At 47.7% G+C, this 27,975-nt stretch overlaps 2 protein-coding genes across 2 annotated transcripts in view; both read right to left on the bottom strand.

Moving 5' to 3' along the window:
- Positions 1-697: 697 nt before the first annotated feature.
- Positions 698-14,561, bottom strand: LOC307079677 (potassium voltage-gated channel subfamily KQT member 2-like; the record flags this gene model as incomplete). The annotated part of the gene is made up of 8 exons (XM_079742146.1): positions 698-796; positions 1,605-1,700; positions 3,104-3,214; positions 3,427-3,552; positions 4,760-4,935; positions 5,574-5,700; positions 6,132-6,222; positions 14,257-14,561. The coding sequence occupies 8 exons, from the start codon at positions 14,559-14,561 to the stop codon at positions 698-700; spliced, it is 1,131 nt and encodes a 376-aa protein (XP_079598272.1).
- A 2,639-nt stretch (positions 14,562-17,200) lies between these two features.
- Positions 17,201-27,975, bottom strand: part of prex1 (phosphatidylinositol-3,4,5-trisphosphate-dependent Rac exchange factor 1) — an 86,416-nt gene continuing 75,641 nt past the window's right edge. The window contains 10 exon segments of the mRNA XM_079742284.1: positions 17,201-17,923; positions 18,291-18,358; positions 18,709-18,811; positions 19,782-19,957; positions 21,019-21,085; positions 21,994-22,108; positions 23,017-23,160; positions 26,695-26,797; positions 27,340-27,557; positions 27,881-27,922. Of these exon segments, the coding sequence (XP_079598410.1) occupies positions 17,881-17,923; positions 18,291-18,358; positions 18,709-18,811; positions 19,782-19,957; positions 21,019-21,085; positions 21,994-22,108; positions 23,017-23,160; positions 26,695-26,797; positions 27,340-27,557; positions 27,881-27,922 (1,079 nt within the window). The 3' untranslated portion in view covers positions 17,201-17,880.

Genomic DNA, 27,975 nt, shown 5'->3' with positions numbered 1-27,975 from the left:
TAATGCTACCTAAGCTAAAATTATGATTATGATCCATGATCCTTTTTGCTTCTCCACGAGGAAATTGAACCTTTCCAGAAATGGATTTGAAATCCAAAACGTTTTTAAACAGCAGGATATCAGCGCCTTTGTCAGCATAATAAGGTGCATTGATATCAGCTTGAAGGTGTGGTGATTCCATGCTTTCTCACTCATTTCCCCATATGAGAGTACACCAACCAGGAAACCTGACATAAGACAGTATGAGTAATGTATTACCTCCCCCCCCCAAGAGCCGGAAACCTTCCCATTGGACGGAATTCTCTTCCTATCTCATATATAACCATTTGATTGGTCTATGCATCTCTAACCATGTGTGATTGGCTTGTTTCCAAAGAAGACCACCAGCAGACCACACAATGGGGGTCAATCTCTCTAGAAGACGTTTCAATTTTCAAGATGCATGACGTTGAACAGAGTTTCATGAGTTACTTAAACATTTACTCTCCACAACAACCAAAGCCTTAGAAATGGTGGTCCAGTCCGTCAAGCCAGGCGCGGCAAGGGTTAGCACTGCTAGGGTCAGGGGTTTGATTCCCCAGCGTAGACGTATTGCAGAAGTGTCGATCAGATGTCACATACTTTGGCGTGAACGGAAACTCCGGAAACGGCCCTGGTTCTAAAATGGCGGTCATTCGGAGGGTCACCTGTTCAGAACTCACCTGTACATTGGCACGGCTACGGTCTGCTCAAAGAACTCCCAGGTGCAGAGGAGGTCCGTTCTGGAGAGGTTGGTGGAGTAAAATCTCCAGGAGGCCTGGGCCCAAACATTGGACACATAGGACATTGTGTTAGCGGCTAACGTTGCTATGCTCGGTGACATAGCAACCAACCAGTCTGCTCTTGGTGAATAAGCTAGGTGGTGAGCTAGGTGGCTAGCTTACTGTCTACGTGGACGTGTTTGGTGGCTCACACCACTATGCTCGGTGGCTATGTGGCTGAACTGGGTTTCTCTGGCAGACAGGGGCTGCACTGTACTGTTACATCAACAACTCAACACTGAGTCATAACATAGCTATTAATGTTTGAAGCACCACGGTTTGCGTTCAGGGGATGTTAATGCTGTAGCCTACTGTTAGACTATAAAGTGGAGGGCTATTGATTGATGGAGTTAATCCAAACAAACCTTTACTTTGATGCTCATAGCCGTCCTGCTGTTGCAGCAGCTGAGCCCAGAGTTTCTCTGTTATTGAGCGTCTACTAGGGCTGCTCAATTATGGAAAAAATCATAATCACGATTATTTTGGTCAATATTGAAATCACGATTATTCAAACTATTATTTTTGAGTTGGAAAACGTGATGCATTAATTCAGCATGTCTCTCCCAAAAAACACTTTGCAGTTGAGAACTTTGAAATTTCGCCTTAAAAAAATACACAAAAGGGTCAAATAGTAATTGTTCAAATCCAAAATAATGTACAGATATGTATCCAGATGTTGCACTTTCTATAAAACATTTAATGAAAAAAAATTAAATAACGAAAACTCGATTATATTAGCTGGTCGCGGAGGGGGAAGGTTCTGCCTGGAACCTGATCTAATATGGATGCCTGGTGGTTCCCCACCTGTATGAGGCCTGCTGCAGGGTTGCGTCTCTTCTCAAAGTGCTTCTGCCTGTGCTGCTCCTGGACCTTCAGGGCAAAGCCAGAGCCAAGGATACCCTGGGAGAGAGAGGGGAGAGAGACATTGGGTGGTATTGAAGAATGTAAGAATAAGAAGAAGAAGATTATTGAAATCACGATTATTCAAACTATTATTACAAGAAGAAGAAGAAAAAAGAAAGAGAGAGAGAGAGAGAGAGAGAGAGAGAGAGAGAGAGAGAGAGAGATTGAGTGAGTGAGTGAGTGAGTGAGTGAGTGAGTGAGCGAGCGTGCGACAGTGAGAGTGAGAGAGAGATAAAAAATTGAGAGAGACGTTTATGAGCAGAGAGGGATAGACCTTGAGGTTAGCTTTAAGATTGTGTGTGTGTGTGTGTGTGTGTGTGTGTGTGTGTGTGTGTGTGTGTGTGTATGTGTGTGTGTGTGTGTGTCATTGGGTGTGTTAGTGTCTGCGTGTGTGTCGTTGGGTATGGAAGTGTGGGTGTGTGTAGGTATATAGGCCTATATGTTATACTCAAGATAGTTAGCGAGAGAGAGAGAGAGAGAGAGAGAGAGAGAGAGAGAGAGAGAGAGAGAGAGGGGGGAAGGAGAGAGAGACAGAGAGAGAGAGAGACAGTAAGAGAGACTGTAAGAGAGAGAGAAAGAGAGACAGAGAAGGCGTGACAGAAAGACAGTAAAAGAGACCTGACAGTTGAAATCCGAACGTTTGATGGAGACAGAAGACGGGAGGAACGACCACTAAAACGTCAGTCTAACTCTAACAGCGGAAAGCAGAAATCAGCATCAAACGCAGATTGATTCGCAACCCAGCGGCTAAGAGCCTGATGAAAGCAGGCGTTTCCCGAGCCAAAACGCCACTCTTTCATTAAACTAATCAAATACATGACCCACACTCGGCATGCTGACCGGGCCTCCGTGAGCAGTGGAAGCGATGCCCTTCAGGAATTCTAGGAAGTAGCTCTCTGATAGCCTCTACCTTCAGGCCTAACTTAACCAGACCTAACAAGAAATGTCTAAATATAATCATCTACATCAAATAGTATCACACATTCACACATTATCACACATTCTTCAAGTATCACACATTCACAATCACTAATTTACTATCACTAAATATGTGCAAATTTACTTATACGATGACAAAAAGGACCCATGATGATTGATCGTGCTTATCACAGCACTGATCCATCTCACTCTCAGGGACATTCTTCCTCACTTTCCCTTTATCCTCGGAACCCTAAGATCGGGTCGAGCGGAACTTTGTCGCGGTGATGTCATGCCCTCGTTGCCTAGGCAATGTGATTGTACCACTACCGTATCTCCTGCCGGACTGGCGGGAGCTGAGGTCACCAGGGGAAGGGGATGAAAAGTCCTCTCCACAGCCATTGTAGGGACCCCAATGGAAACAAGCCTTTTGGCTTTATTTTGTTTTTATCCTTTTCAACACTTGTTGTTGATGACCTCACCGCGGGGAGGGCGAAGAACGCCACGCCGATCATGCTGAAGGTGGCGGCCAGCAGACGGCCGTTCCAGGTCTTGGGTACTTTGTCCCCGTAGCCGATGGTGGTCAGCGTGATCTGGGGACAGGGAACACAACATTCCCAACAGCACTAAGAATTTCCGATCGGAACGTCGGCGTAATGAAAGACGAGAAAAAGCTAGAAAACTAAACAATTTTGCATCTGGGTTTTGAAGAGTCTGCGTGTGCCTGTTTGTGTGTGAGTGAAACAACTGTTGTTGTTGTTGTTGTCTACTTCATTCGGCCCTCCATAACAATAAATATCCTCACCAGTCCCCACCAAAGGGCGTCAGCATAGGTCTCGAATTCATCATTGGATTCCTTTTCCACTGAGTAGACCAGGAAAGATGCCAGGATGAGACACAGGAAGCCGATGTACCAGGCGGTGATGAGCTCCTAAAAGACAGCGCAATGTAATAACCAGTCTGTGTAATCACAGATCAATCTGAATTTACTGATATTGTGGGGGCTCTGCTACCACACACCGTTTATGATATTCTATCAAAGTGGTGACATGACTATTCACAAATCATTTACAATACTTTATCAGAGTGGGGACATGACTATTCATACACCATTTACAATATTCTATCAGAGTGTGGCATGACTATACACATTCAGAATTTACTGTCAGAGTGGGGACAGTGGGGACATAACAAGATACACATTTTGTATATTCTATCAAAGCAGGGACATTGCTAAACCCACATTCAGAATATCCTACCAAAGAGGGTACATAAATAAACACACATTCTGAATAAAATACAAAAGTTGGGACATTACTAAACAGACATTCAGAATATAATACCAAAGTGGGAACATTACTAAACAAGCATTCATAATATTCTACCAAAGTTGGGACATTACTAAACACACATTCAGAATAAACTATCAAAGTGAGGCCATTACTAGACATACATTCTCAATATTTTATCAAAGTGGGGACATTACTAAACACAGATTCTGAATATTCTACCAAAGTAGGAACATTACTAAACAAACATTCATAATATTCTACCAAAGTGGGGACATTACTAAACACACATTCTGAATAAACTACCAAAGGGGGGACATTACTTAAGACACATTCAGAATATTTGATCAAAGTTGGGACATTACTAAACCCACATTCAGAATATTCTACCAAAGTGGGGATATTACTAAACACACATTCAGAATAGTCTACCAAAGTGGGGACATTACTAAACACACATTCTGAATAAACTACCAAAGGGGGGACATTACTTAAGACACATTCAGAATATTTGATCAAAGTTGGGACATTACTAAACCCACATTCAGAATATTATATCAAAGTGGGGACATTACTAAACACACATTCTGAATAAACTACCAAAGGGGGGACATTACTTAAGACACATTCAGAATATTTGATCAAAATTGGGACATTACTAAACCCACATTCAGAATATTCTACCAAAGTGGGGATATTACTAAACCCACATTCAGAATATTCTACCAAAGTGGGGATATTACTAAACACACATTCAGAATATTCTACCAAAGTGGGGACATTACTGAACACACATTCAGAATATTATATCAAAGTGGGGACGTTTCTAAACACACATTCTGACCCCACCTTGCTGTGAGCATACACCACGGACCCCAGCAGCTTCCAGGTGCCTCCGCGCCGGTCCATACGCAGCATCCGGAGGATCTGCAGGAAGCGGAGACTTCTGATGGCGGACGTGGCGAACACGTTGCCTTGGGAACCAGCCGCCAGCACTGACACCGAGGCGATCAGCACCATGATGTCTGGCCACAAAGAAGAGGACGTTTTTTGTTTTGAAGTTTGCGCCTGAGTACATTTGACTATATTTTCTGGCTTTAAATTTGCTCAGATAAATGCCTTCATGTGAAGTACGCCTTTGTTATTCTTCACTAGAGTTTCCTGCTATTTATTGCCTGACCCTCCACAACCCCCTGTGTGTTCCTTTTCAAGGTTACTTCCTCCTGATAAACGACTAGTGGAAAAAAAACTTTAATTCCAACTTGTTTTATACAAAATTGTGCATAACTTTGGTAGCTGCTTTTTTTTTTAACACTTTCTCTCGGATTCCTACATGAATAATGGTGTTTGTGGCTGAAACTGCTGACTTAAAGTGTTGTAGCGATTAACACAAAGTCCTCTTTTCAGGTTTCTCCTGTGGTCTGAGAATAATCAGATACCAACCATAAACTAATCACAAATCAGTGCGTGAGCTCAGTGAGATCCTGGCTGCCCACTAGTTTAGAAACAGGAAAGTTCTGTTCTTAACTCAGGTGAAGTATAAAACTAGAACAACACAGAAGCAAGTCCCTTGGGTCCTCCTCGTTCCCGAGGTGTGAGAGGAACCTGACAAGTACTTCATCAAAACCACAACAACCACAACCTTGAGGTCACTGCCACTCACCGATCACACAAAAGGGCTTCCTGGCGAACTTGAGCCTCCCGCTCCAGCCGCGGTAGCGACAGCAGCATCCTGCGGCCCAGATCCTGACAATGTACTCCACCCCGAATACCACGATGGTCACGATTTCCTGGGGCGGAGGAAAACAACAGCCTGCTGACACTGTCCTCCTCCAGAAGGCACGTCTTCTTGCTCTACAGAGCCACGAAGGGACCCTCTCACACCCCTGGCTGGAGCCACATACTATGGGTCACATATTGTTGCCCTTCATCACTTTGTGTAAATATTGGCGTTCCACTAAGTTTTTTGCAATACATTTCATTAGGCTGCTCATAAAAACAAACAAGGTCAAACAATAACAGAAAGTTGAAATGATATTGCAGCATCTCCATCACTAGTTTTACATTATAACCAGGCCGGGAAAGCAGCTACAACACGATGTGAGTGTTTTGCCAGAGATCCCCTTGGAAGTGCACATGCTCTGTCATGCACAAACAGTTACAGTAGTTATCTCAGACGCTAAACGAAACAGCGTTGGCAGATGTGATGCAGACACCTTACCAGGATGTACAAGGCACTCTCTGAGCTATTTTTGAAGTCTCTGATGGTGGCAAAGACGGACAGTATAAGGCAGGAAAAGACCAAGAGGAAGCTGAAAGAGAGAGAGAAGGAGAGAGGGGAGAGAGAGAGACAGGACAGAAAACGTGTTAGTGTTCTTGTCAGAAAGGTTAGCAAAAAAAGTTTGAAGTTAGAAAATAAGCCTCCTCATGTCAGACTAATTGACTGGAGAAAGATGGACGGTTCTTGACAGGGGGCAGGATAGTCTCGTGGTGTGGGAGCCCAGCTCAAAGGTTCTGTGTTCAACCCCCAATGTCCTCAGTTTACCTGCAGAACGTCCCTGTGACTCCTACCTGATAAAGGCCTGCATAACAGTCGACTCTCACTTCCCCTGAAGGCCGACTAGAACCTATTAGAACCTACTGGAACCTACTAGAACATACTAGAACATACTAGAACCTGAGGAGGAGACGAAGGGGGAGAACGCAGGGCGGTCAAAGGACAGGAAGCCAAGCAGAGTCCAGCAGAGTTCAGCGGAGGTTACCGGATTTCACATTAATTCAATATCCAACCTGAGACACTTCTGGGTTTAACAACTGCTGGAACACTGCTGTGTAATCTCATCAGCCCGCTGATGATCCTATCATCAGATCATATCGGGAACTGGATCGGGTTCCTACGTTTGCCTTTATACAATCACCCGGTCACTCAAAAGGTGATGAGCTGTGCGCGGGCGCGATGCTAATGCTGTGCGTTCCGAGCCAGCCCTCGCTAAATGAACAGCATTAGCATCGTGTGTGGGCTCCCCTGTGTTTGTGTTTGATAACGTCCCCCTCTCTGTTTGGTTGGGAGAAGGACACAAACACACGGGGAGCCTGCTGTCACCAACAACCTTGTGTTTTAATGTTTGCGTACTTGATATGAGGTGTGCGGTGCCACACTGTGAAGCTGTCCAAGCACAAATTGTGTTATTTAAATGTACACTATACAACACAAAGGGTTGTGTTTGAATGTACAATCTAACACAGAGGTTTGTATTTTAATGTGCAATATAACGCAAAGCGCTGTATTTAAATGTATATTTGAGCACAAAGTGTGTTATTCAAATATACCGTTGAACCTAAAGTGTTGTATTTAAATGTACAGTTTAAACAGGGCGATTCTAGATCACACATTTCGTATAACTGCATAGCACAGTATTTTCCCTATGAGACTATTAAACAAGTAAAAATATAAGGTGTTCCTCAAAACACAAATAGACAACGTGCACACAATGGAACTCTGCATTGACCGGATCAATACAAAAATGAGTGTAAAGGCATTAACAACGGAGCATCTCTAAGAGGTAGTATTGATGCAAAGGATGGATTGGATATCACCTCCTCTTACACGATAACCCAAGGCTTGTGGACTGACGTAACCCGACCCGAAGCAGGATTCAAGGAGAAACCGAGGACTGCTTGGAGGTACGCTCCTTAATTTGATTGGCTGGGCCGATCAGGTGAGCTTTAAGCTGCATGCGGGCGAGTGGAGCTGGAGCAGGGCAGCAGTGAGAGGCTTCTCAGGGGGGCTGTGTCGAGGAGGAGGGCTGGCTGGTATCCACCAGCAGAGCTAATGGTGAACGGCTGGTGAAAACTAATACAGGGGATTTGAAAGAAGCACTCAAAAGGAAAGGACGACCTGCATGAATCATCGCATAGAGATACAGAGGAGCAAGGCCAGAGGAGCAGAGAAGCTCCAGCGCAGTATGACACATAGCAGACTTTCCGTGCTCGTATGATGCGATAATCTCACTGCGGTAATGGCACGCCATTAACCACATGCAGACTTCCATGAAGCATTAGCTCGCGCTAACGTCTGTCTGAAACCTAGTTTACTGGGGAAGGTGAAAGAGTAGGGGGACACATTTTGAGATCAGCAAGCTGGTGTGCTGAACCATGGAGACCTCTCCCAAAAGTTGCACAGTAGGTTCTAGAGGTAATTAAGGACAGGCATGAGCTAAATTAAACATGATCTCACAACAGAAAGAAATATTCTCTCATGTATTTCAGACCATCACTTCACACACATGGCCGTACACCCTGCGCCTCACTTTAGCACGCTACACCAAGCAGGAAGAACACCCAGCCAGCTTGTACTTTGATTACTCACGCACCATTCCCCCACTAGTGCTGTGTGAGAAGGTTCCAGTGAATATTTGTCAAGACTCTGATCTTGCGTTGTTATAATTACAAAACAAATATGAAGACGTACATTTTTAATGTTTGTTAAATAATATATAGGTTATGTTTATTATTGCTGGTCGATAAAGTTCAGACCAGAAATAGAAGTACTCCTCAGCTTCTTCCATTTGAAACGCATCAGGCCATTACGATATTAATAACCATGCTACATGATCAATAGCATAGTCTTAGTTCAAAGGAACGTAGTTCTGGTTTGGGGAAGGGGAACTTGAGCCACACCGATGCAGCTGTGGCGATAATGAGCCATGCTGTATGAGAAACACAGTACTACATCTAGCCTGTAGCACATCGGCCTACTAAACCTTTATGATTTGTGTGCGACATCTAGCACTCAGCACATTTTAAACCTAGCTTGTAGCATCAACTGAACCTGACCTGAAACAACACACTCATTGTATGTTGTACGCCCTTGCACTTATAGTACTTAAATAGTACTTAGCAAGGTGGAGCATCTTATCCTAGTTATCTTTGTTGTATACAGGAAATGGGTTAGCCTAACAATAGTTATTGTTTGGCACTTGGTTCTATGAACATCTTGTACTGACAGTGATATATTGTTGTTTTTTCTTTCTTCCGACAAATGTACTTATTGTAAGACGCTTTTTATAAAAGTGCTAAATACCCTAAATATAAATGTAAACAAACCTACTGCTTACAGCATTCTACACTCAGTGCATCATCTCAACCAGCCAGCCCGCTTCCACCCCTGGTAACTTCCTTCGCCCCAGCTCGGCTACAGTAACACACCAGAAGGTTGAAGCACAATGGGGTTGCATCCTTCTACAAAACCACCTAACCAGCAGTTCAGGGGCAATGTTGCACAAACAGCGGTAGTGCAAAGGAATGCCTAGACTGGGCCAATTTCTGCAGACCCTCAGACACTGAGTCAGCATATGATTTCCGACCGGACCTTGACCTTTTTTGTGTCGCAATACGTGCCAACATGTGAAGCCTGAGGTTCCCGTCTTGGGCGCTGAAGTCATTATCAAACAGCAGACATAAAATAGCTCCCTTTTGTTTCTAGCCATTGACAGGGCCACCGACAGAAGTCTACTTACTAAGTTTACTATTTATTCATTGAGCGGACACTTTATGCAAACTTGCAAAAAAGTGAAAGATGTCATTAATGTACAGGTAGGGGTTAGGGATATCTGGCTTTAGCTGATGATTGCTGAGGTCAGGAACTCTCACGTTGCAGAATCATTAACAAGCTGTCATCAGGGAATTTCCCAAATTGCTGACTTTGAATGCACAAATGAAAGAACTTGTTTTTGGTCCACTTTATGCATCAGTCATGGAGGAATATGATTGGTTTTCCAAACACGTACTGTAGCTGACCTCTAATGCCTGTTTCTGATCGATAGCCTTAGACGGATAAATTGGTGCATTTTAATGTTTCATGTTCAAGATGTTTTGCATTTTCTTATACATCAGCAAGACTCTATACATCAGCAAGAACAGTCCTAACTGGTCAAGTTTGCCATCCAATCACACTTTAATCGATTTCAAAACTAACAAGTCAACCATGAAGTTGTTATTCTACATATCAGTTTCAAATAGATATACAAAATATTCCCTACTTTATTAATCCCATATAGAAAATGTTTAAGTCACAGCAGAGCTAGACGAAAAAATAATTATCTACCAAAAGGTTTATAGATATAACATGCAAATTGTTGGTATTAGAAAGGTACACGCAGAACGTTAAGGTACAAATGATTGTAATTCTCATTTAAGGTCATTATTGTTAACATTACTGTGCCGCTGTGCAATGATACGAGACCGCACACTCTGCTCAGCGCTGAATCTGTGATCCTGGCCGATAATGGCCGCTAATGAATATAAGTGAGGCTGGCTCCGAAGGCTCCTGCAGATGCTAATGAAGGGACGGGAAGGACTCGGGCCCAGACCTTCTCTTAATGCTAGAGCTCAGGCCTGATGACTGGAGCATCGATCGCCAGTCCAGCCCTCTTGTTAAAGGAGCAAGGATGAACTGGGACCGATTGGGATGGTAACCAGAACGTACCAGATTCCACTATTGGCCCGGCCATTTGGATTTGAATTGGAATCTTCTGTGTTTATCTATTTTGCATCTTCTGATGTATCATATAGACATCTAACACTTCAAAACATCCAGCACCTCAGTCCAAACCGGGAAACGTGCAACCGTCAGGTTTGGTTTAGTCCGGTTTCAGAGTCTCCTTCTCATTCTCAAGTTAACTCTCTTGGCCAGGATAGTCTGGTGCTTAGGGTGTTTGACTCATAGCCAAACGTATCTGGGTTCAAACCCCAGTGTCTGCTTTGCCCTTGAGCGAGACGCGGTAACTGCTACTTGCTTCTTAATGATTTATGATCTGTATCTAAGAAAACTGCTCACTGTAAGGCACTATTGATAAAAGCATCCACTGAATGACTGAATAGAATGTATAGGCTGTGCTGCTGCGTCAGTGTCCGGCTGGGAGCTAAATCGTCCACGAGACGCCCCAAGTCTCCTGAGGGCTGCAGCACAACTCCCCCTGTGGATTTATGGAGGCTTTGCTGCAGACACATCTTCCCTGAAGCTTCCAGAGTCACTGCAGAAAAGAACTGTATACCCCAGTCAGAGAGCTGTTCAGGGGATGTGAGGGCCCGGCTTGATCGGTGACAGGCTTACCGTGTGATCTGAGGAGAACATGAGGGAACACTGTTCTTTCTCAGGTGAGAGTTTCTGCCGTCAGATTCTCCCATAAATAGTTGTAGTCTGACGTTTTGTTTAAGTTGGGCTCTGGTGGACGCGTTATTGTGCTAAGTACTCATCCATTTCATGCAATGTTTACCTAAGGAGTCTCCGAATTAACCTCTAACTTGATCAACTTCAGGTGGCCTAGAAAATGACCTTCCTCCTCCTCTATAACTGCATCTCAGTTTACCCAAGGGGATTCCCTTGTCTCCATGATAGAAACTGTCCAGCACCCAATTGAACGCTAAGACCACTGTATATATATATATCAATATGAACACTGCGGGTCTACTGAAGTACGATCTCTGATATTTTCTGTCACTGTTTTGGGTCCCGACATGATGCTCATGTTTGGTGTTCCAAGGGGCCAGGCCTACGAAACTAATAGGTCAAATCCCATTAGGATTTACCCGGGGGGGCCTTCAGTCAACAGAGCAGTCAGTGGAAGTCAGTGTTGATCAATGACGATGTGGCATTTCTCAGCAGCGGAAAAAACCTGCATTTCCTCTTCGGCCGAGGCTAACGAACAACATTGATTTCCGTCTGCTCTGAGACGGAACCCATCGAGGCAAACTCTGGCCCTCGACAGACACACCTCAGGGCAGCAGGTCTTTAAAGGTGATGTGTGTTATCATGCAGTCCTAACGACGTGTAGTGCCACTCGATTATCTGGTCGGTTTCTCCATGACAATGTACAAAAAAGCAATCATCTCGATGAGGAGACACTGTCCCTAATGGTAAATGGTCTGCCTTTATACAGGGATTCTCTAACCAGTGGCCACTCAAAGCGCTTTACAGTATTACTTAACATTCACCCATTCATGCACACATTCACACACAAACGGCGGTGACAACCATGCAAGGCGACAGCCAGCTCGTCGGGAGCAGTTAGGGTGAGGTGTCTTACTCAGGGACATCTCGACACTCTCAAGGAGCCGGGGATCGAACTAGCAACCTTCCGGTTAAAAGCCAACCCACTCTACCTCCTGAGCCACATGCCGCCCATAGATCGTAGCATCTTGCTAGCAAAGTTCCACATTCAAGCGATGGGAGGCTGTGCTTCAGTCTGGCTGCGTCTCCTGGGGACGGCGCCTGATGGGACAGATACAGAGGAGCCCCTGCTGGGAACAGCAGACCAGGGATACATTCACACGTCCAAACGGTTGTGTGTCTGCGTTAATGAGACACTGGAGCATCTGCCAGCATCTGCCATCTGAGTGCAGAGGAGACATTGCAGACTTTTAGTCAGGCTTGTCAGAATTCATCAAGGTTTAAAATGGAGAAAGGGCATTGTTGTCTTGTTTCCAGGGGTTTCACGCCAATCTGAAAGGTTCTAGGTTTGAACCCCAAGGTGTGCAGTCATTGGAGGAATCACTGCTCCTTAAAGACATGAATCAATGAAACAAATCACTGTTATTTGCTTTGCATGGATGCATCTGCTAAATGACAAAATAATGAATTGTAGTCGTTAAATTTGGTTCATCAATCGTAACAGTATATTGACCGTCCACAAAATGGCATCACATTCCATTCTTTCATGACCACAATACCATCAATTAATAATTAATTCAATAAATTACTATTCCGACCATGAGCATTCCACGTTGACCCTGCAGGGATGGTAGTGTACTGGTATTGATTTACTGGACTATCATACTGGATTGGTATTGATCGACTGATTGGACTGGTATTAGAGGAAAAAGCGAGAGCGGGAGATTGTTGAAGAGAAAGACAGAGCTAGAGAGGGAGATAGCTAGATATATAGAGACAGAGACAGAGAGAGCATGCTTGATATAGGAAACTTCATCTAATGATCCACTGCACATGCATTACAAATACAGGATGAAACCCAACACCGGCACGACCACACCGTTCCAGAAAACACGATAAAGCAGCCTTCTATCTGTCAAATATCTGAAAAAGCGACAGCCTGAACACAGCTGGAGGAGAGGGGGTGGAGGGGAACACAAGGGATGCGACCAGAGTGCTTCATACAAACCGGTAAAGCAGTCAAACTAAGTCTAAGAGGGGATGAAAGGATGTGAATTATGCATGAGTCAGAAGGAGCCGAGAGGGGTCCAGGGTTACACTCTCTGCGCTCACACCGCTAAGTCGAGCAGGTCACATCTTACGGGATCCACACTGAGGGGAGGCGGCTAGCACGGAGGTCATGTGATCGTGGCAGCATCGGTCGTGGATCTCTTGGCCCGACAGCTCCTCCGCGGACAATATCTGAATTCATAAGCAGGAGTGTAGAGGGCTCGCCCTGAACTGATGAGAGAATGCTACCACTACTTCCCCTAGTATCCCCTAGTTTTACAATACAACACGCATGGGCCTATGGGCACAGATCAGAAGATTCCCATCGATCCAAGGTTTTCTGGTGGGTTGCAAGTATGGATCTGATATGAACCCAGACAGGGGGGCGAGTCAGTGTGAGTGTGCAGTTTTACATGGAGGCTTTCGTCTAAGCATTCATGAGACGGGACGTGTGCACGGGAGGGCAGACCAGACGGCACAGCCGCAGTTTCACTTTCACCTACAGCGAGAAGATGCACTATTTGTTTCAGAGTACAGGAAGCACATGACTCGACGTATGGCTGCAACATCAATTAGTTGGATGAGTGACGTGGCGCGGGAGCTGACTACGGCCATGGGTGCTGAAACAGAACGGCTGCTTTGGTGCTGCCGCAATACATGGACCACCACACACCGTCGAGCGCAACACGGCACGGCATGTCAAACACGCATATTCAATGCCGTGTAAAGTAAAGATGAGGCTGTGGGACGCATTGCACTGCCGGGGCTCTGCCGCTGCATTGACCGGCGCGGTAACCGTTTGCATTCAATGCAGCGGAATAGTTGCAGAAATAGTTGCACATTGCAGAGCATCATTGTGCAGGGGTAGGGAGTGTGGTTCATAGGCCTACTATATATATATATATAAACGCGTTATATCGGTAGACGAGGTGGCGCAGACAGAGAATACGAGCATCTCGTTTGTTGTGCACCATTAGCTCACCGCCACACTCCACACCCCAGAAACTCCACGGGCCAAAAAAAAGTCTCACGTCGATTGCCTCGCGTGTCCAGCCCGCCCGTCCCGTGCCCAGCCCGTCCCGACCCGGAGCCCGGCAACCCCCGCGGGGAACACACGCACACTTACACATAAGCGTGGTAGATGAAGGCCCATCCCCGCGGTCTCTCCAGCGCTTGGTACAAAAAATTCTGGAGTTTCCGATAGCTGGCGTTCTTCTTGGACGGCCTGGGTCTGGGTCTCCCCCCGGAGACGCTGGCCCGCGGTCTGGAGAGGATGCTGCCCCTCTTCGCGTCCTCGATGAGCAGCGCTCCGTCCCGGTTGGACTCCGGAGCCCCGGGGTCCAGACCGACGAAGCCCACTTTGTGCCTAGATTTCTCCCCCCCGGCCTGGTCCGGGTAGACCCCGCCGCCGTTCACCGCTTTCTGCACCATCCTACCAGGACTCGGGCGGCGAACAGCAGCTGGTCGCGGTGCCTTCGCCTCGGGGATGCATCTCCGGTGTCTGTGAGGAGGGGTGTGTGCTGCTGAGCTGAGCTCGTGAATGCAGTTGGTGCTGGTCTCCCTCCCCCCCCCCCCCCACCCTGAGAAACCAATTACAATAACTGCTGGAAACTGCAATGTGTGAGCTCTCTCTCTCTCTCTCTCTCTCTCTCTCTCTCTCTCTCTCTCTCTCTCTCTCTCTCTCTCTCTCTCTCTCTCTCTCTCTCTCTCTCTCTCTCTCTATTTGGAATGAAGGAACACTTTTTAAGGTTTCCAATAAAACCAGTGAGATATAAACATCCACTGGATAGTAGTCCCATGACTTGTGCACACACACACACACACACACACACACGCACGCACGCACGCACGCGTCTGGTTAGATCTTCAAAAAGGAAAACGACTCTAGGTTAATTCATAATTAATCATTTAGCAAGGGAATTTTGTTTTGCCAACATTCCACGTAAGTCGGAATGCTAAATAATGTCGGAGGAGTAATATCTGGCGACATAAGGTTTAATTAAACATCCCTTGCGATGTTTCTTTGGTGTGAATGCTAGTTTCTCCTAAAGACTCCTGGGTGAGGACGGGGAACGAAGAACTGAACATCGTGCATTGAGTCGTCATGATTTCCAAAGATTCTAGAAGGTTTCCCGCCCAACCAAACAATATGGCCGCTGTGGGAGGAGGGGGGGCGGGTCTCATCGAGTCGAATGATCTTCGCTGCTTTGGATAGCGCCACCAGATAAACTGCTGGTGTACAGAAGTTGGTGTAAAGAAGAAGGTGGTGTATAGGTGATGTATACAGAGGTATGTAAAACAAGTACTATGCAGTATAGATGAGTATGAACAAAGTTCATCGCAGAGATGTGGCGTAGCATTATCGAACTGAGAACATTTTATTTACTAGCTTGTTAAGATTCCATTTACAATTATACTTTTAGAAAGGCGAGGGAAGAAAATCTTTTGTACAGTTATTGTCAGGCAAAATAAAATGGTAAAATAAAGTATGTACATTTGGGCAACATTAAAACATGGTCAATACATGAGTATAGTCAGTGACATGTTCATTCTGCAGGAGGCAAGCATCACGTTTTAAATGTAACTCGAGAAATGATTAAGACCGATGCATTTTCCCTTCAGAGTGACGCTTTTTAAGAGCATTTAGCTAATGTAAGACGCTAAGGCCTGGTCGTTTTATAGACATACTAGGCAGTTTTTTTTATGCAAAAGTTGAGTTTAAGGTCACGCGTCTATAGCGGCTGCAGTAGCACGTGGCGGTTAGACACTTTAAATGTTAGCGTTCCAGAGCTTCAATAAATAAATAAAATGGCGGGAAGTGGGACAGCGGAATCCCAGCACAAAATGGAGGCAGAGAAACCCCCATAGCTGCACCAACCTCTTCTCTCGCTAGTCTGTGTTTTAAAGAAAAAAGTAATAAAAAGCAGAAAGGTTTTAAACATCCTCTAAGTTAAGTAATAATCCCTCCAATAAAATGTATTCAGTTTAGCTCACAGCGTTACTCATTAAGACATAAATTGGGCTTATTTTTCTTTTACTACTCTGTCCGTTGTGGTTACACAGTTTGTATATACACTGGCAATAAAATTAAAATCTGTCATATTAAAATAACATGTCTATGCCCTCGGTCGTCACTGGTCCCTTCTGCCTCTGCCACCGGCCGTCTTTTTGTTTTTTCCCCCACCACTGGCAGCGCTGTGAACTCGCTGGATGAATTGTGCTTTTTTCCACCGGCTCCTGATACGACAGCTTGTTGTTGTGAGTCACGCAAGAAGACGAAAAGCTCCGAAGCGGCCCTCCACGTCCGCACTATAAACACCAGCACTAGCGCTATAAACCAATATATTAATAATTTAAAACACATGATTCAGTAACTCAGACTTGGCCGCACACGCCAACGAAAAAATAAACAACTCTGCTGCAAGCTCTGCCGTGGTTTTCTCTATCCCCTGATTGGTGCGTCGTGGACTCTCTCCCTCGCGCTCCCTGAAACCTCAGCTCACACCCGCTCTCCTATAATCAATCAACGCCGTGATCGATACAAAGTAAAAAAAAAAATACACAGGTAGCGGAGTCTAAATAAAATAAAATAAACTAATGGCATGCCATTGGTCCATTAAATACTTTTATGGCGTAGGCTGGAATGCTTTTTAAGTTCTTTAATACCTGATATAAGTGAGAGGTTAAAAAGACGCTTCTTTTTTCGCCGCTACAATAAATAGACTATCCTTCATCGAGTGTGTTGATACAGTACGCACACCACCCCTACAGTAATTGCACAGAGACCACATGCGTTGGGGGGGGGGGTTGAGGGCTAGGCAGACCCCTTCCCAGTCCTGCGATCCTCCTCCAGCCCTACACCCCTTCCTCCGGCTAACCTCCAACACTTTGATTTCCCCCCCCCCAACTCGCAATCTGACACATACAGGGAGAGACCTCCCTCGGTTAGAGATCTCTAGCCCTGGGGGGGAGGGCATCTCTCCCTTGCCCATCTACCCCCGTAACCTCACCCCTTCATACACCATCCCATCTCCCCCCCACCCTCCCTCCCTCCCTCCCTCCCCAGACAGTGAAAGTGACCGCCCCCTGCCTTGCAGTCAGCAGGCCGGTAAGCGTGCGGTGAGCGTGTGTTAGGGGTATGAGTGGAGGATGCAGGTAGTTTGGTTAATCCAGTAATGCCAGCCCTGGACAGCTGCGAGCATATTATTGTTTGATGCGTTTCTCAAAGACCTCCTTTCCCCGTAAGCCTTTGACATATTTTCAAGCTGTTTTTTTTTTTTTCGTTACAATAAAAATCCCTGGTACAGAAGAGTTTTTCCAAGTGGAGATCTTCAGTATCAACAGGTGTTTACACCGCAGGTGGTGAAGCTCCACTCCGGCTCTGTGACTGTTCTGATGGTTCTGAGGGTCAATCGATTTCCCCAACAAAGGCTCTCCTCTTCTACGGTGGAATGGTCCCTGGGATGGTCACAGAATCGTCCAGTACAAGGATTTGTTTTAAGTTGTCAACGTCACTGTCTCCCAGTCAGAAACACAGAGGTATAAACTCTGTCCCTAGTTTCTCCCCTTGGCTCCTCCCCATTGGCTCCATCCCTATCTCCTCCCTCTTGGCCCCTCCCTCTTGGCTCCTCCCTCTGGCTCCTCCTCTTCCTCTTCTCCACATTTGTTCAGGACCTCCGCCGCCGGAGTCCCTCGAGGTCTTCCCTGTTTGTTGCGAGAGGTCCAGAGTAGATGTGCTGTTGTTGCGTCCTTAGAGATCTCCGTCCGACGGAGGCAAACACAGCCTGAAGAGCCTGTCAGGCAGAAGAGAACATGGGTTGAATATATAATATTAAAGCGTTTCAGTTGGGTTTCAGTTGGTTGAATTCTTTCAGTGTTTCTTAGCATAACTTTAGCAATACTTTGTATTGTATTGTATTTTACTGAAATATATCTTGTATCTTTTCCTTTACTGCTGCTGGGCTTAACTCAATAATTGTAATTAGATAAAATGTTATCTCAGTCTAACTAACATTAATAAAGTGTTACTCTAACTATCTAACTCTAACATAAGAAGTCAAGTCAAGTTTATTTATATAGCACATTTAAAAACAACAATAGTTGACCAAAGTGCTGTACAATGCAAGATGGTAGTTGGTGTGTGGTAGGGGCTGATGTTACCTGGGAGCTGACGGGGGCATCTGGTCCATCACCTTCAGGTTTTTAGCAAACAGCTCAACCCGAGTCCCCTGTTGAATGGAACAAAGAGCGGGAAAAATAGTTAAAATGGCCGACGTTATCAACCGTTTTCTTGGGGGCGAATGGGGGCAGCATAGTCTAGTGGTTAGGGTGTTTGACTCCCCAGTCGAAAGGTTCCTGGTTCAAACCCAAAGGTAAAGGACACAACCGGAACCAAGACATAGGTTTAAAATAAAACCGAACATCTAAAAATATGATACATTTCAATACAAACAACCCATAATATTCACTACAAAGCCAAAGCACTTTCCAAACTTGTGTTTTTACTATACCTTTATACCAGGTGAAAGTCTCACTGAGATTAAGAAGTATTTTTCAGGAGACCCAGCCGGTGGTGTACCTGTTTGCGCATGATGTCCATGGTCTGCATGATGCAGCGGGGGATGAGGCCGTGGTTGCGGGCCAGGATCATGGCCTGCTCCAGGGTCACGCTCAGGGTGCACCTGCATGGACACAACACAGGCTACCGGTCACCCCGGGGCTGCTGGGTAATGGAGTTCATCAGAGCAGCACGACCGCATGTTGTCGGATGGGGGAGCCTTCGGATTATATAGAAAACCGAAAGTAGGCCTTTGGCTCATTGGCCTAAGGCATTTCTGGTCCGTCTGACCGCTGTAGGTGAATGGACTGCATTTATACAGCGCTTTTCTGACCAGCGGCCGCTCAGAGCGCTTTACGATGTTGCCTAACATTCACCCATTCATACACACATTCACACAGCGGCGGCGGTGTCGACCACGCAGGGCGACAGCCAGCTCATTGGAGCCAGCATCAGTCAGGGTGAGGCGTAGGGCTGGGTAAAAATATAGATTTATCAATGCACTGCAATTTATTTGCTCTCGGTTCAATTTCGATTCAGAATTTTTTTTATCGATTATTTCCATTAAAAAAAAAAGAAGCATACTCAGTCATTGTAATCTAGAAGCGAGTATGCCAAAATGTACATGCCCTTTTACATTTGTCCATGTTATGATTATTACTTTTATGCTGCAACTTTAGCTCAGGAACAATACTATACAATGGTGTATTCCCTTTTTGCTAGTTAAAGCACAATGAAATGGTTAATTCATTATGAAATGTTTCATTCTAAATAATATTTAGTTTTTTTTGTCATCTGCACGTATTATTAAATTGATATCGAAGCAATTGGATCAATATCGCATCGAATCGAAAGCGAATCGAATGAAGCCCTAAAGAATCAAATTGAATTGTGAGCTACCTGGCAATACCCAGCCCTACTGAGGCGTCTCGCTCAGGGCCACCTCGACACTAGGCTAGGAGGAGCCGGGGGCCCTTCCGGTTCCCAGCCAACCCGCTCTACCTCCTGAGCCATATGCCACATCCCACCCCAGGTGAGCGTAGGTGGGTGGGTGGGTGTGCGCAGCGGCGGCGGCGGTGGGCGTAGCGACTGACCTCTGCATGCCCGTGGCGCACATGGTGACGTGGCACGCCCCCAGACGGTTGCAGAGCTCCGAGGAGACGCTCAGCACGCTGACCCCCGACGGGTGGCCCCCAGCGCTGGGCCGCACGTTGACGTAGGACTGCATGAGGCGGCACAGGTCGTCCAGCGCGTTCAGGGGCCGCAGGAGCTGGGGAGAGGTCAGGGGTCAAAGGTCAGCGGTCGGCGTGGTTCAAAAGTCGACGGGACGGGTGAGGGGGAGGGGGAGGGGAGGAACGGAGAGGAGGCTGGTATGGAGAAGGTGAGGTGGGAACTGCTTTGTTAAAGAGGAGTCGTCATCCCTGGTTATTTTCTCGTCGGGCCGATTCTGCCGAAGAGCAGATTATTTAGCGCGAGGGCGTCTGCCACGGATTTAAACAACAGCAACACAGCACTGTGTTCTTTGCGTGGGGCATTTTGGTTGAATACTTGTATGACGATTCACTGTTATATCGTCGTGTAAATTCTTTACTAACCGGCACACCTTGAGTCTAACAGACATTGTTAAAGAAATGCTGCATTGCCATTGTTTACATTCGCGGCTCATGCTAATTTATCTCCGGAAGAATCGGTACATCCGAGTCATTTAGCCAAACGATACGGGTAACGGATGTTTGAGTGGAAAGGCGTTTACGAGGGGTTGATCACCCAGACCGGTGTTGTCCGTTGCCCATGGAAGGAAGTTAAGGGGCGGGACAGGAACAACCTTTTATGGACTTCCTGTTCCAGGACAGACCAGAACTGAGATCTACATTGTGTTTTCTACGGCCAGCGGACTCCATTTCAACTACTCGGCTACAGCCGGCCAGGGTAGGGGATGCACGCTAGTCTACTGCTCTCTGAGTCTAGTCTGGGGTTAAATGCAGAATTTTAATGTGTTTAATGTGGCTTCATCGGAGTGGAGGTGTGGAGGTTAGTTAGGATTAATCAGGTCTTCTCGACCAGCTACCGGGGGGGTTCCCATTGAAACTCAGCGTACCAGACACCATCTTACTTTGGAAATGCTCGGCTGGTGGTCTCTGACCTCCAGGCCCAGTATCTGTGCTCGCATTTATTTTGAGTCACAGAAATGAGTCAACAGAAAATAATGATAAAAAAAGTCACAAAGCATGCCACATGATCACAGCAAAAGTGACAGAATACGTTGAAATGAAAAAAATAAGGCCATAAAGGTGATGAGAAGGAGCAAGGAGTTGAAGACTTAATATCTACCTGGTCGATCTTCATGGCGGTGGTGTTGGAGTCGCTCTGCAGGTTGGACTTCTCCAGGTAGAAAGCCCTGGTGGACACAAGCGTAGCACAGTGTTAGCATCGTAGCATATCACTATAGCACAGTCAAGATAAGATGTTCCTTATTAATCCTAGACGGAAAATGAGGGAAGTAGTGAGCCTGGTGGCAGAGTATTAGCATAGCACAGCATTAGCCTGGCATTATCCTAGCATATCATTGGCCTAGAACAGCAGTGGCCTAGCACAGTATTAGCCTAGCACAGTACTAGCCTAGCTGAGCATAAGCCCATAACAGAACTAGCCTAGGACAGTACCAGCCTAGCAGGGCACTAGCCTAGAACAGCACTAGCCTAGGACAGTATTAGCCTAGCACAGCATTATCCTAGCATATCATAAGCCTAGAACAGAATTAGCCTAGCACAGTACTAGCCTAGCTAAGCATAAGCCCATAACAGAACTAGCCTAGGACAGTACCAGCCTAGCAGGGCATTAGCCTAGAACAGCACTAGCCTAGGACAGAATTAGCCTAGCACAGCATTATCCTAGAATATAATAAGCCTAGAACAGAATTAGCCTAGGACAGTACCAGCCTAGCACAGCATTAGCCTAGAACAGCAATAGCCTAGGACAGTACTAGCCTAACACAGCGTTAGCCTAGCATTATCCTAGCAAATCATTAGCCTAGAACAGCAATAGCCTAGGACAGTACTAGCCTAGCACAACATTAGCCTAGCACAGCATTAGCCCAGAACAGCAATAGCCTAGGAAAGTACTAGCCTAGCATAGCATTAGCCTAGCATTATCCTAGCAAATCATTAGCCTAGAACAGCAATAGCCTAGGACAGTACTAGCAGAGCATATAATTACCATAGACCAGCATTAGCCTGGCTTCATCCCAGCATATAATTATCTTAGGACAGCAGTAGCCTAGCACAGCATTAGCCTAGCGTAGCATACCTGAGTCTGCGGTAGTAGGCCTTGACCCTCTCCAGGGACACCGCGTTGGTCCTCTGCTGGAACTCCTCCATGGCAACAAAGTCCGGCTGGGATGAGCCCTCTGGACGCTCCAGGGCTGGGGGGAGGACACACACACACACACACACACACACACACACACACACACACACACACACACACACACACACACACACACACAAACACACACACACACACACACACACAAAGCATTTATAAACATTACGCCTCGTAAAAATGCATACAGACACTAGCACACTCATCTTTTATAAACATTGTACCTCAGAGCTGCACACACACACACACATTTTTCTAAACATTAAGCCTGAGAGCAATACACACACACACACACACACACACACACACAGAATTTAAATCCTCTTTTCTTTTGGCCTTTCACTTCACAGCTGCTGGCACTGTCACACACCAGCACAAACAAGCATGCCCACTTCAGCACCTGGCCTTTCAAGTGTGTAACTGCAGTTCATAGACTCCCCCACTAGAGGGCAGTATCCGCCACCATCAACTCCCTCAGCCCTGCTCCGGCTCCGCCATCCCCCCCTTGTGTTGACCCGGTCTTGCTGTGTCGCTGCTATGGTTGTGTCCCCTGGTCCGGGGGTCCTCAGCCCTGGGTCTCTATCCCCTGGGTCCCTCTGCTCTGAGCGTATCCCCTTTTCTAGATGTCCCTACTACAGCTGTGTCCCCTGGCCCTGGTTCTGTCCCCTGCCCTGGTTCTGTCCCTGGATCTGTCCCCTGCCCTGGTTCTGTCCCTGGTTCTGTCCCTGGTTCTGTCCCCTGCCCTGGTTCTGTCCCTGGTTCTGTCCCCTGCCCTGGGTCCCTCTCTCTCCCCTGGGTCCTCTCCCCTGGTTGTGTCCTCTCCCCCTGGCTCTCGCTCTATCCTGGCCCCTCTGCCCTGGGTCCCTCCCTGGCCCCTCTGCCCTGGGTCCCTCCCTGGTTCTCCCCGTGGCGCCCCCCGCCCCCCGCCCTCCCGGCCCGGGCCCGTACCGCGGGTGAACAGCACGGTGTGCAGCTTGAGGCTGCCTCCGTTCTGCAGCCGGCTGGGCAGCTCGCTGAAGTGACAGCTGTCCAGGAGCAGAGTGACGCGCAGCGCCTGGCGCCCGCCGTCCACCTGGTAGGACACGGGCGTGTCTGCAACACACACAGGGTGGTTAATACACACACACACACACACACACAGGGTGAGTTAATACACACACACACAGGGTGAGTTAATACACACACACACAGGGTGGGTTAATACACACACACACACACACACACAGGGTGAGTTAATACACACACACACAGGGTGGGTTAACACACACACACACGGCGCATTAATACACACACATACACAGGGCGCATTTATACACATACACACAGGGTGAGTTAACACACACACACACAGGGTGGGTTAATACACACACACACACAGGGTGAGTTAATACACACACACACACACACACATACACAGAGCGCATTAATACACGCACAGGGTGAGTTAATACACACAGATACACAGGGTGAGTTAATACACACACACAGGGTGAGTTAATACACACACACACACACAGGGTGAGTAAATACACACACACACACACACACACAGGGCGCATTAATACACACACATTCACACACAGGGCGCATCAATACACACACAGACACACACACATACAGAGGAGGCATAAATACACACACACACACACAGGGCGCATTAACCCACACAGACACGCATTAGTACACACACAGACAGGCATTAATACACACACACATACATACACACACAGAGGCATTAATACACAAACACATACACACACACACAGAGGCATTAATACACAAACACATACACACACAGAGGCATTAATACACACACGCACACACACACACACACACACACACACGTGCACATTTAATGATCTTTTACACTTAAATACAATATTGTCCGTCTAACCGGTGCTCAGTAAGCCCTTCTAGGGACAGACGTGGGGCGGGGCAGCGGCGCCTTATATAGGGGCCGGTCCGCTCTACTGAACCACGGGGCCCTGTCCAGCCGAGAGCTGAAGCAATAGGAGGGGGAGAAAGGGTGGAGGAGGAAGCGGATTGGAGGAGGAAGGGGAAAAGGAGGATGTGGAGGAAGAGGTGCGGGGTCCATTTCCTGTAGCGCTCCGCAGAGACCACTGTAAGCCTCCCAGCCCACTCAGCTGCTCTTATCCGATCAATACTGAGCCCAGGGAGCCCCGGTCTTCAGGTCGGCTGGACAGCAGATCAGATAAGAGCCCCGAGAGCTGCCTCTGAAGAAGCAGGTGGGAGGCCGTTTAAAAGCACATTGAAAAAACATTGGCTGTGCGTTCTTGTGTGTGTGTGTGTGTGTGTGTGTGTATGTGTGCGCGCGCTTGCATGCGTGTCTGCGTGTGTGTCTGTGTCTGCGTCTACGTGTATCTGTTTCTGTGTGTGCGTGTGTCTTTGAGCAAGTGTCTACGTGTGTGTTTGATTTCTTGTGTGTGTGTGTTTTCTTGTGTGTGTGTGTGTGTGTGTGTATAATCCTATTTTGTAAACATACTCCCATTCACATGCCTGTGTGTGAGGGATTGGTGTTTTTTGTGTGCGTCTGTTGAAGTGTGTGTGTGTGTATGTGCAAACTCACATGCATGAGTGTTTATGTTCATCTGTGAGTTCACGCTTTGCCAACCGGCGCGCATCATTGCCGCGCCTATGTGCGGTGGATATGCGTCCCTACCCAGAATGCATTTCGCCAGAAAAACAGACGGCACGCTATTGGAGGGTGCGAGGTCGCGATGAGATCATCGCCCAGAATCTACAACACTACGCACGCAGCTGGAAGTCCTTCACCGAGATCCAGCTCAAACACAGCGGCTCAAGTCTGAAGTGAAGACGAGGAAGATGAGGAACAGGCTCAGAACGCCAACGAGACGAGATCCTGCGTCCGGACCGAAGGTAAGACGGACCAGCGGGTCGCGGTCGCCGGGCCACTGCTTGTATGTGTGTGTTGTTAGGGTTGTGTTAACCATCTATCTCACGCCACCACCCTGGCCCACGCACCCAATACACCACCCCTATACACCACCCACATACCCAATACACCACCCCTATACACCACCCACATACCCAATACACCACCCCTATACACCACCTATACAACATCTACCCTATACACCACCCATCTACCCTATACACCACCCACATACCCAATACACCACCCCTATACACCACCCACATACCCAATACACCACCCCTAAACACCACCACATACACCATTGACTCACCCTATACAACATCTACCCTATACACCACCCACATAACCTATACACCACCCACATACCGTATACACCACCCACATACCCTATACACCACCCATATACCGTATACACCACCCACATACCCTATACACCACCCACATACCCTATACACCACCCACATACCCTATACACCACCCACATACCCTATAAACCACCCACATACCCTATACACCACCCACATACTGTATACACCACCCATATACCCTATACACCACCCACATACCGTATACTCCACCCACATACCCTATACACCACCCACATACCGTATACACCACCCACATACCCTATACACCACCCACATACCCTATACACCACCCACATACCGTATACTCCACCCACATACCCTATACACCACCCACATACCCTTTACACCATCCACCCTTTACACCACCCACAGAGAGTGGAGCTAGGCGGGCCACCCTCCTGCCAGCTGACCCAGGACACGGAGAGCGTTTCTGGCTGGAGTGTGAATGATTCATGGGTGGTGTCGGAGGATTGATTCACCAGACTCTCCACCAGTCGCCTCGTTTGGGACGGGGGGGGGGGGGGGGGGGGGGGGGGGGGGGCGTGAATTCAAATGTAGAGGCCGAAGGAGGGAGGGATAGGAGGGAGAGAGAGAGAGCGAGAGAGAGAGGAGGGAGATAGAGGGAGAGCGAGAGAGGGACGGAGAGAGAGAGAGAGAGGAGGGAGAGAGGGAGAGAGAGGGAGAGAGAGAGAGAGAAAGGGACAGAGTGGGAGAGAGAGGAGGGAGATAGAGGGAGAGAGAGAGAGAGAGAGGGACAGAGTGGGAGAGAGAGAGAGAAAGAGAGGAGGGAGATAGAGGGAGAGAGGGAGAGAGAGAGAGGGACAGAGTGCGAGAGAGAGAGAGAGAGGAGGGAGAGAGGGACAGAGAGGGAGAGAGAGGGACGGAAAGGGAGAGAGAGAGAGAGAGAGAGAGAGGAGGGAGATAGAGGGAGAGAGGGAGAGAGAGAGAGAGAGAGGAGGGAGATAGATGGAGAGAGGGAGAGAGAGAGAGGGACGGAGAGAGAGAGAGAGAGAAAGGAGGGAGATAGAGGGAGAGAGGGAGGGAGAGAGAGACGGAGAGAGAGAGAGAGACGAGAGAGAGAGAGAGAGAGAGAGAGAGAGAGAGAGAGAGAGAGAGAGAGAGAGAGAGAGAGAGAGAGAGAGAGAGAGAGAGAGAGAGAGGGAGAGAGAGAGAGAGAAAGAGGGAGACGTGGTCTGAGACAGCGATGGGTGCCAGCGTCGGAAGGCAGAACGGGGAGATTCAGAGAGCACAAGGGAACCTTATCCCGGCCCCTCCAGCTGCGTGGCCCCGCCCCCCGCCCTCTGAGAGGTCCCCCTGTGTGTCCGTCAGGGCGGGACTTACTGGGCACCAGATACTCGTCTTGGGTCTGCTTGAAGAACACGGTGAGCTTGTCCAGGTCCAACAGAGCGGCCTTAGTGTCCCCAAGCATGGTACGCTCCTCCTTCTGCCGGGGGGGGGGGGGGGGGGAGGAAGGGGAGAGAGGGAGGGAGAAGAGGGTGGATGGAGGAGGAGGGAAGGGGGGGAGGGAGGAGAGGGAGGGGGAGGGACGGATGGTAGGGAGACAGAGAGGGAGAGAGGGAGAGAGGGAGGAGGGAGAGGAGGGGGGGAGGAAGGGAGATTTGAATGTTTGTTGTTAGAAGACAGATGTGCAGTCAAAAGGACGCTGCGAGGAACACCTCACTTCTCTTTAGGGAGACTGTGGCTGACAGTCAACAGTTGCAAACGTGATTTACAACACGTGCATTGAAAATCACCGGTTTGGGTGACACAGCCTCGCTACATCCTTTACACGTAAACAAAGCACAGGGAAAGTGGAATGAGGCATTTCCCTTTTCACTTTCAGTGAATTAGTCTGAAAGTGCAGTTTGGGTGTGGATGGACGGCGGCGCGAAACCTCCAACATGCACACTGTACAGACGACACCGTGGGGATGAGTCACACGCTTGTATGTTATTGTATGTATGTCCGTGCAGTACCACTCCTCACCAGGTGGGGCGCCAGCGAGCTCTGGAAGTGCAGCAGCACCCCGATGGCGGACACCTGCTCCAGCCACTTCCGGCTGGTCTCCCTGCTGTCCTCCTGGTACTCCCCGGCGTTGTTGTAGCGCGCGCGCAGCGCCGCGAGAAGCTGCTCAGCTAGCGTTAGCACCGCCGCGCCCGCGGCCTGGCAGAAGATCACATCCCTCCTCAGCTGGAGGGAGGTGTCTAGGGGGGGGGGGGGGGGAGAGGGAGAGAGAGAGAGAGAGAGAGCGAGAGCGAGAGTGAGAGAGAGAATTAAAACGCCAGCTATGAATGAAGTGATGAGGTTAACGAACACCAAAACACTTTGTGAAACACTTCTTGTTAGGTTGCAGAGAAACCTTTGTAACAGTTCATCTAAAACCTCTACAACAAACAACAAGTTGGTTCCTTCACAATGCCGGAGCCAATCCAATCTGTGGCTCTAGTCCATCTCGAACATCTAACACTAACCAACCAACCCTGACCCTAAGAGAGGGCCGAGAAGGGTGCGATGCGAGGACCAGTACCTGTGCACTTGAGGAGCGCCAGGAGCAGCTGGTTCTTTCCATCTGGGAGATGAGGAGGAGGAGGAGGAGGAGGAGGAGAAAAGGAGAAGCAATAA

This window comes from Pollachius pollachius (assembly GCF_949987615.1).
Source record: "Pollachius pollachius genome assembly, chromosome: 8".
In the NCBI taxonomy this organism is placed as follows: domain Eukaryota; kingdom Metazoa; phylum Chordata; class Actinopteri; order Gadiformes; family Gadidae; genus Pollachius; species Pollachius pollachius.
The sequence above is the reverse complement of the archived record's forward strand: the minus strand, read 5'-3'. Positions and strand labels throughout refer to the sequence as shown.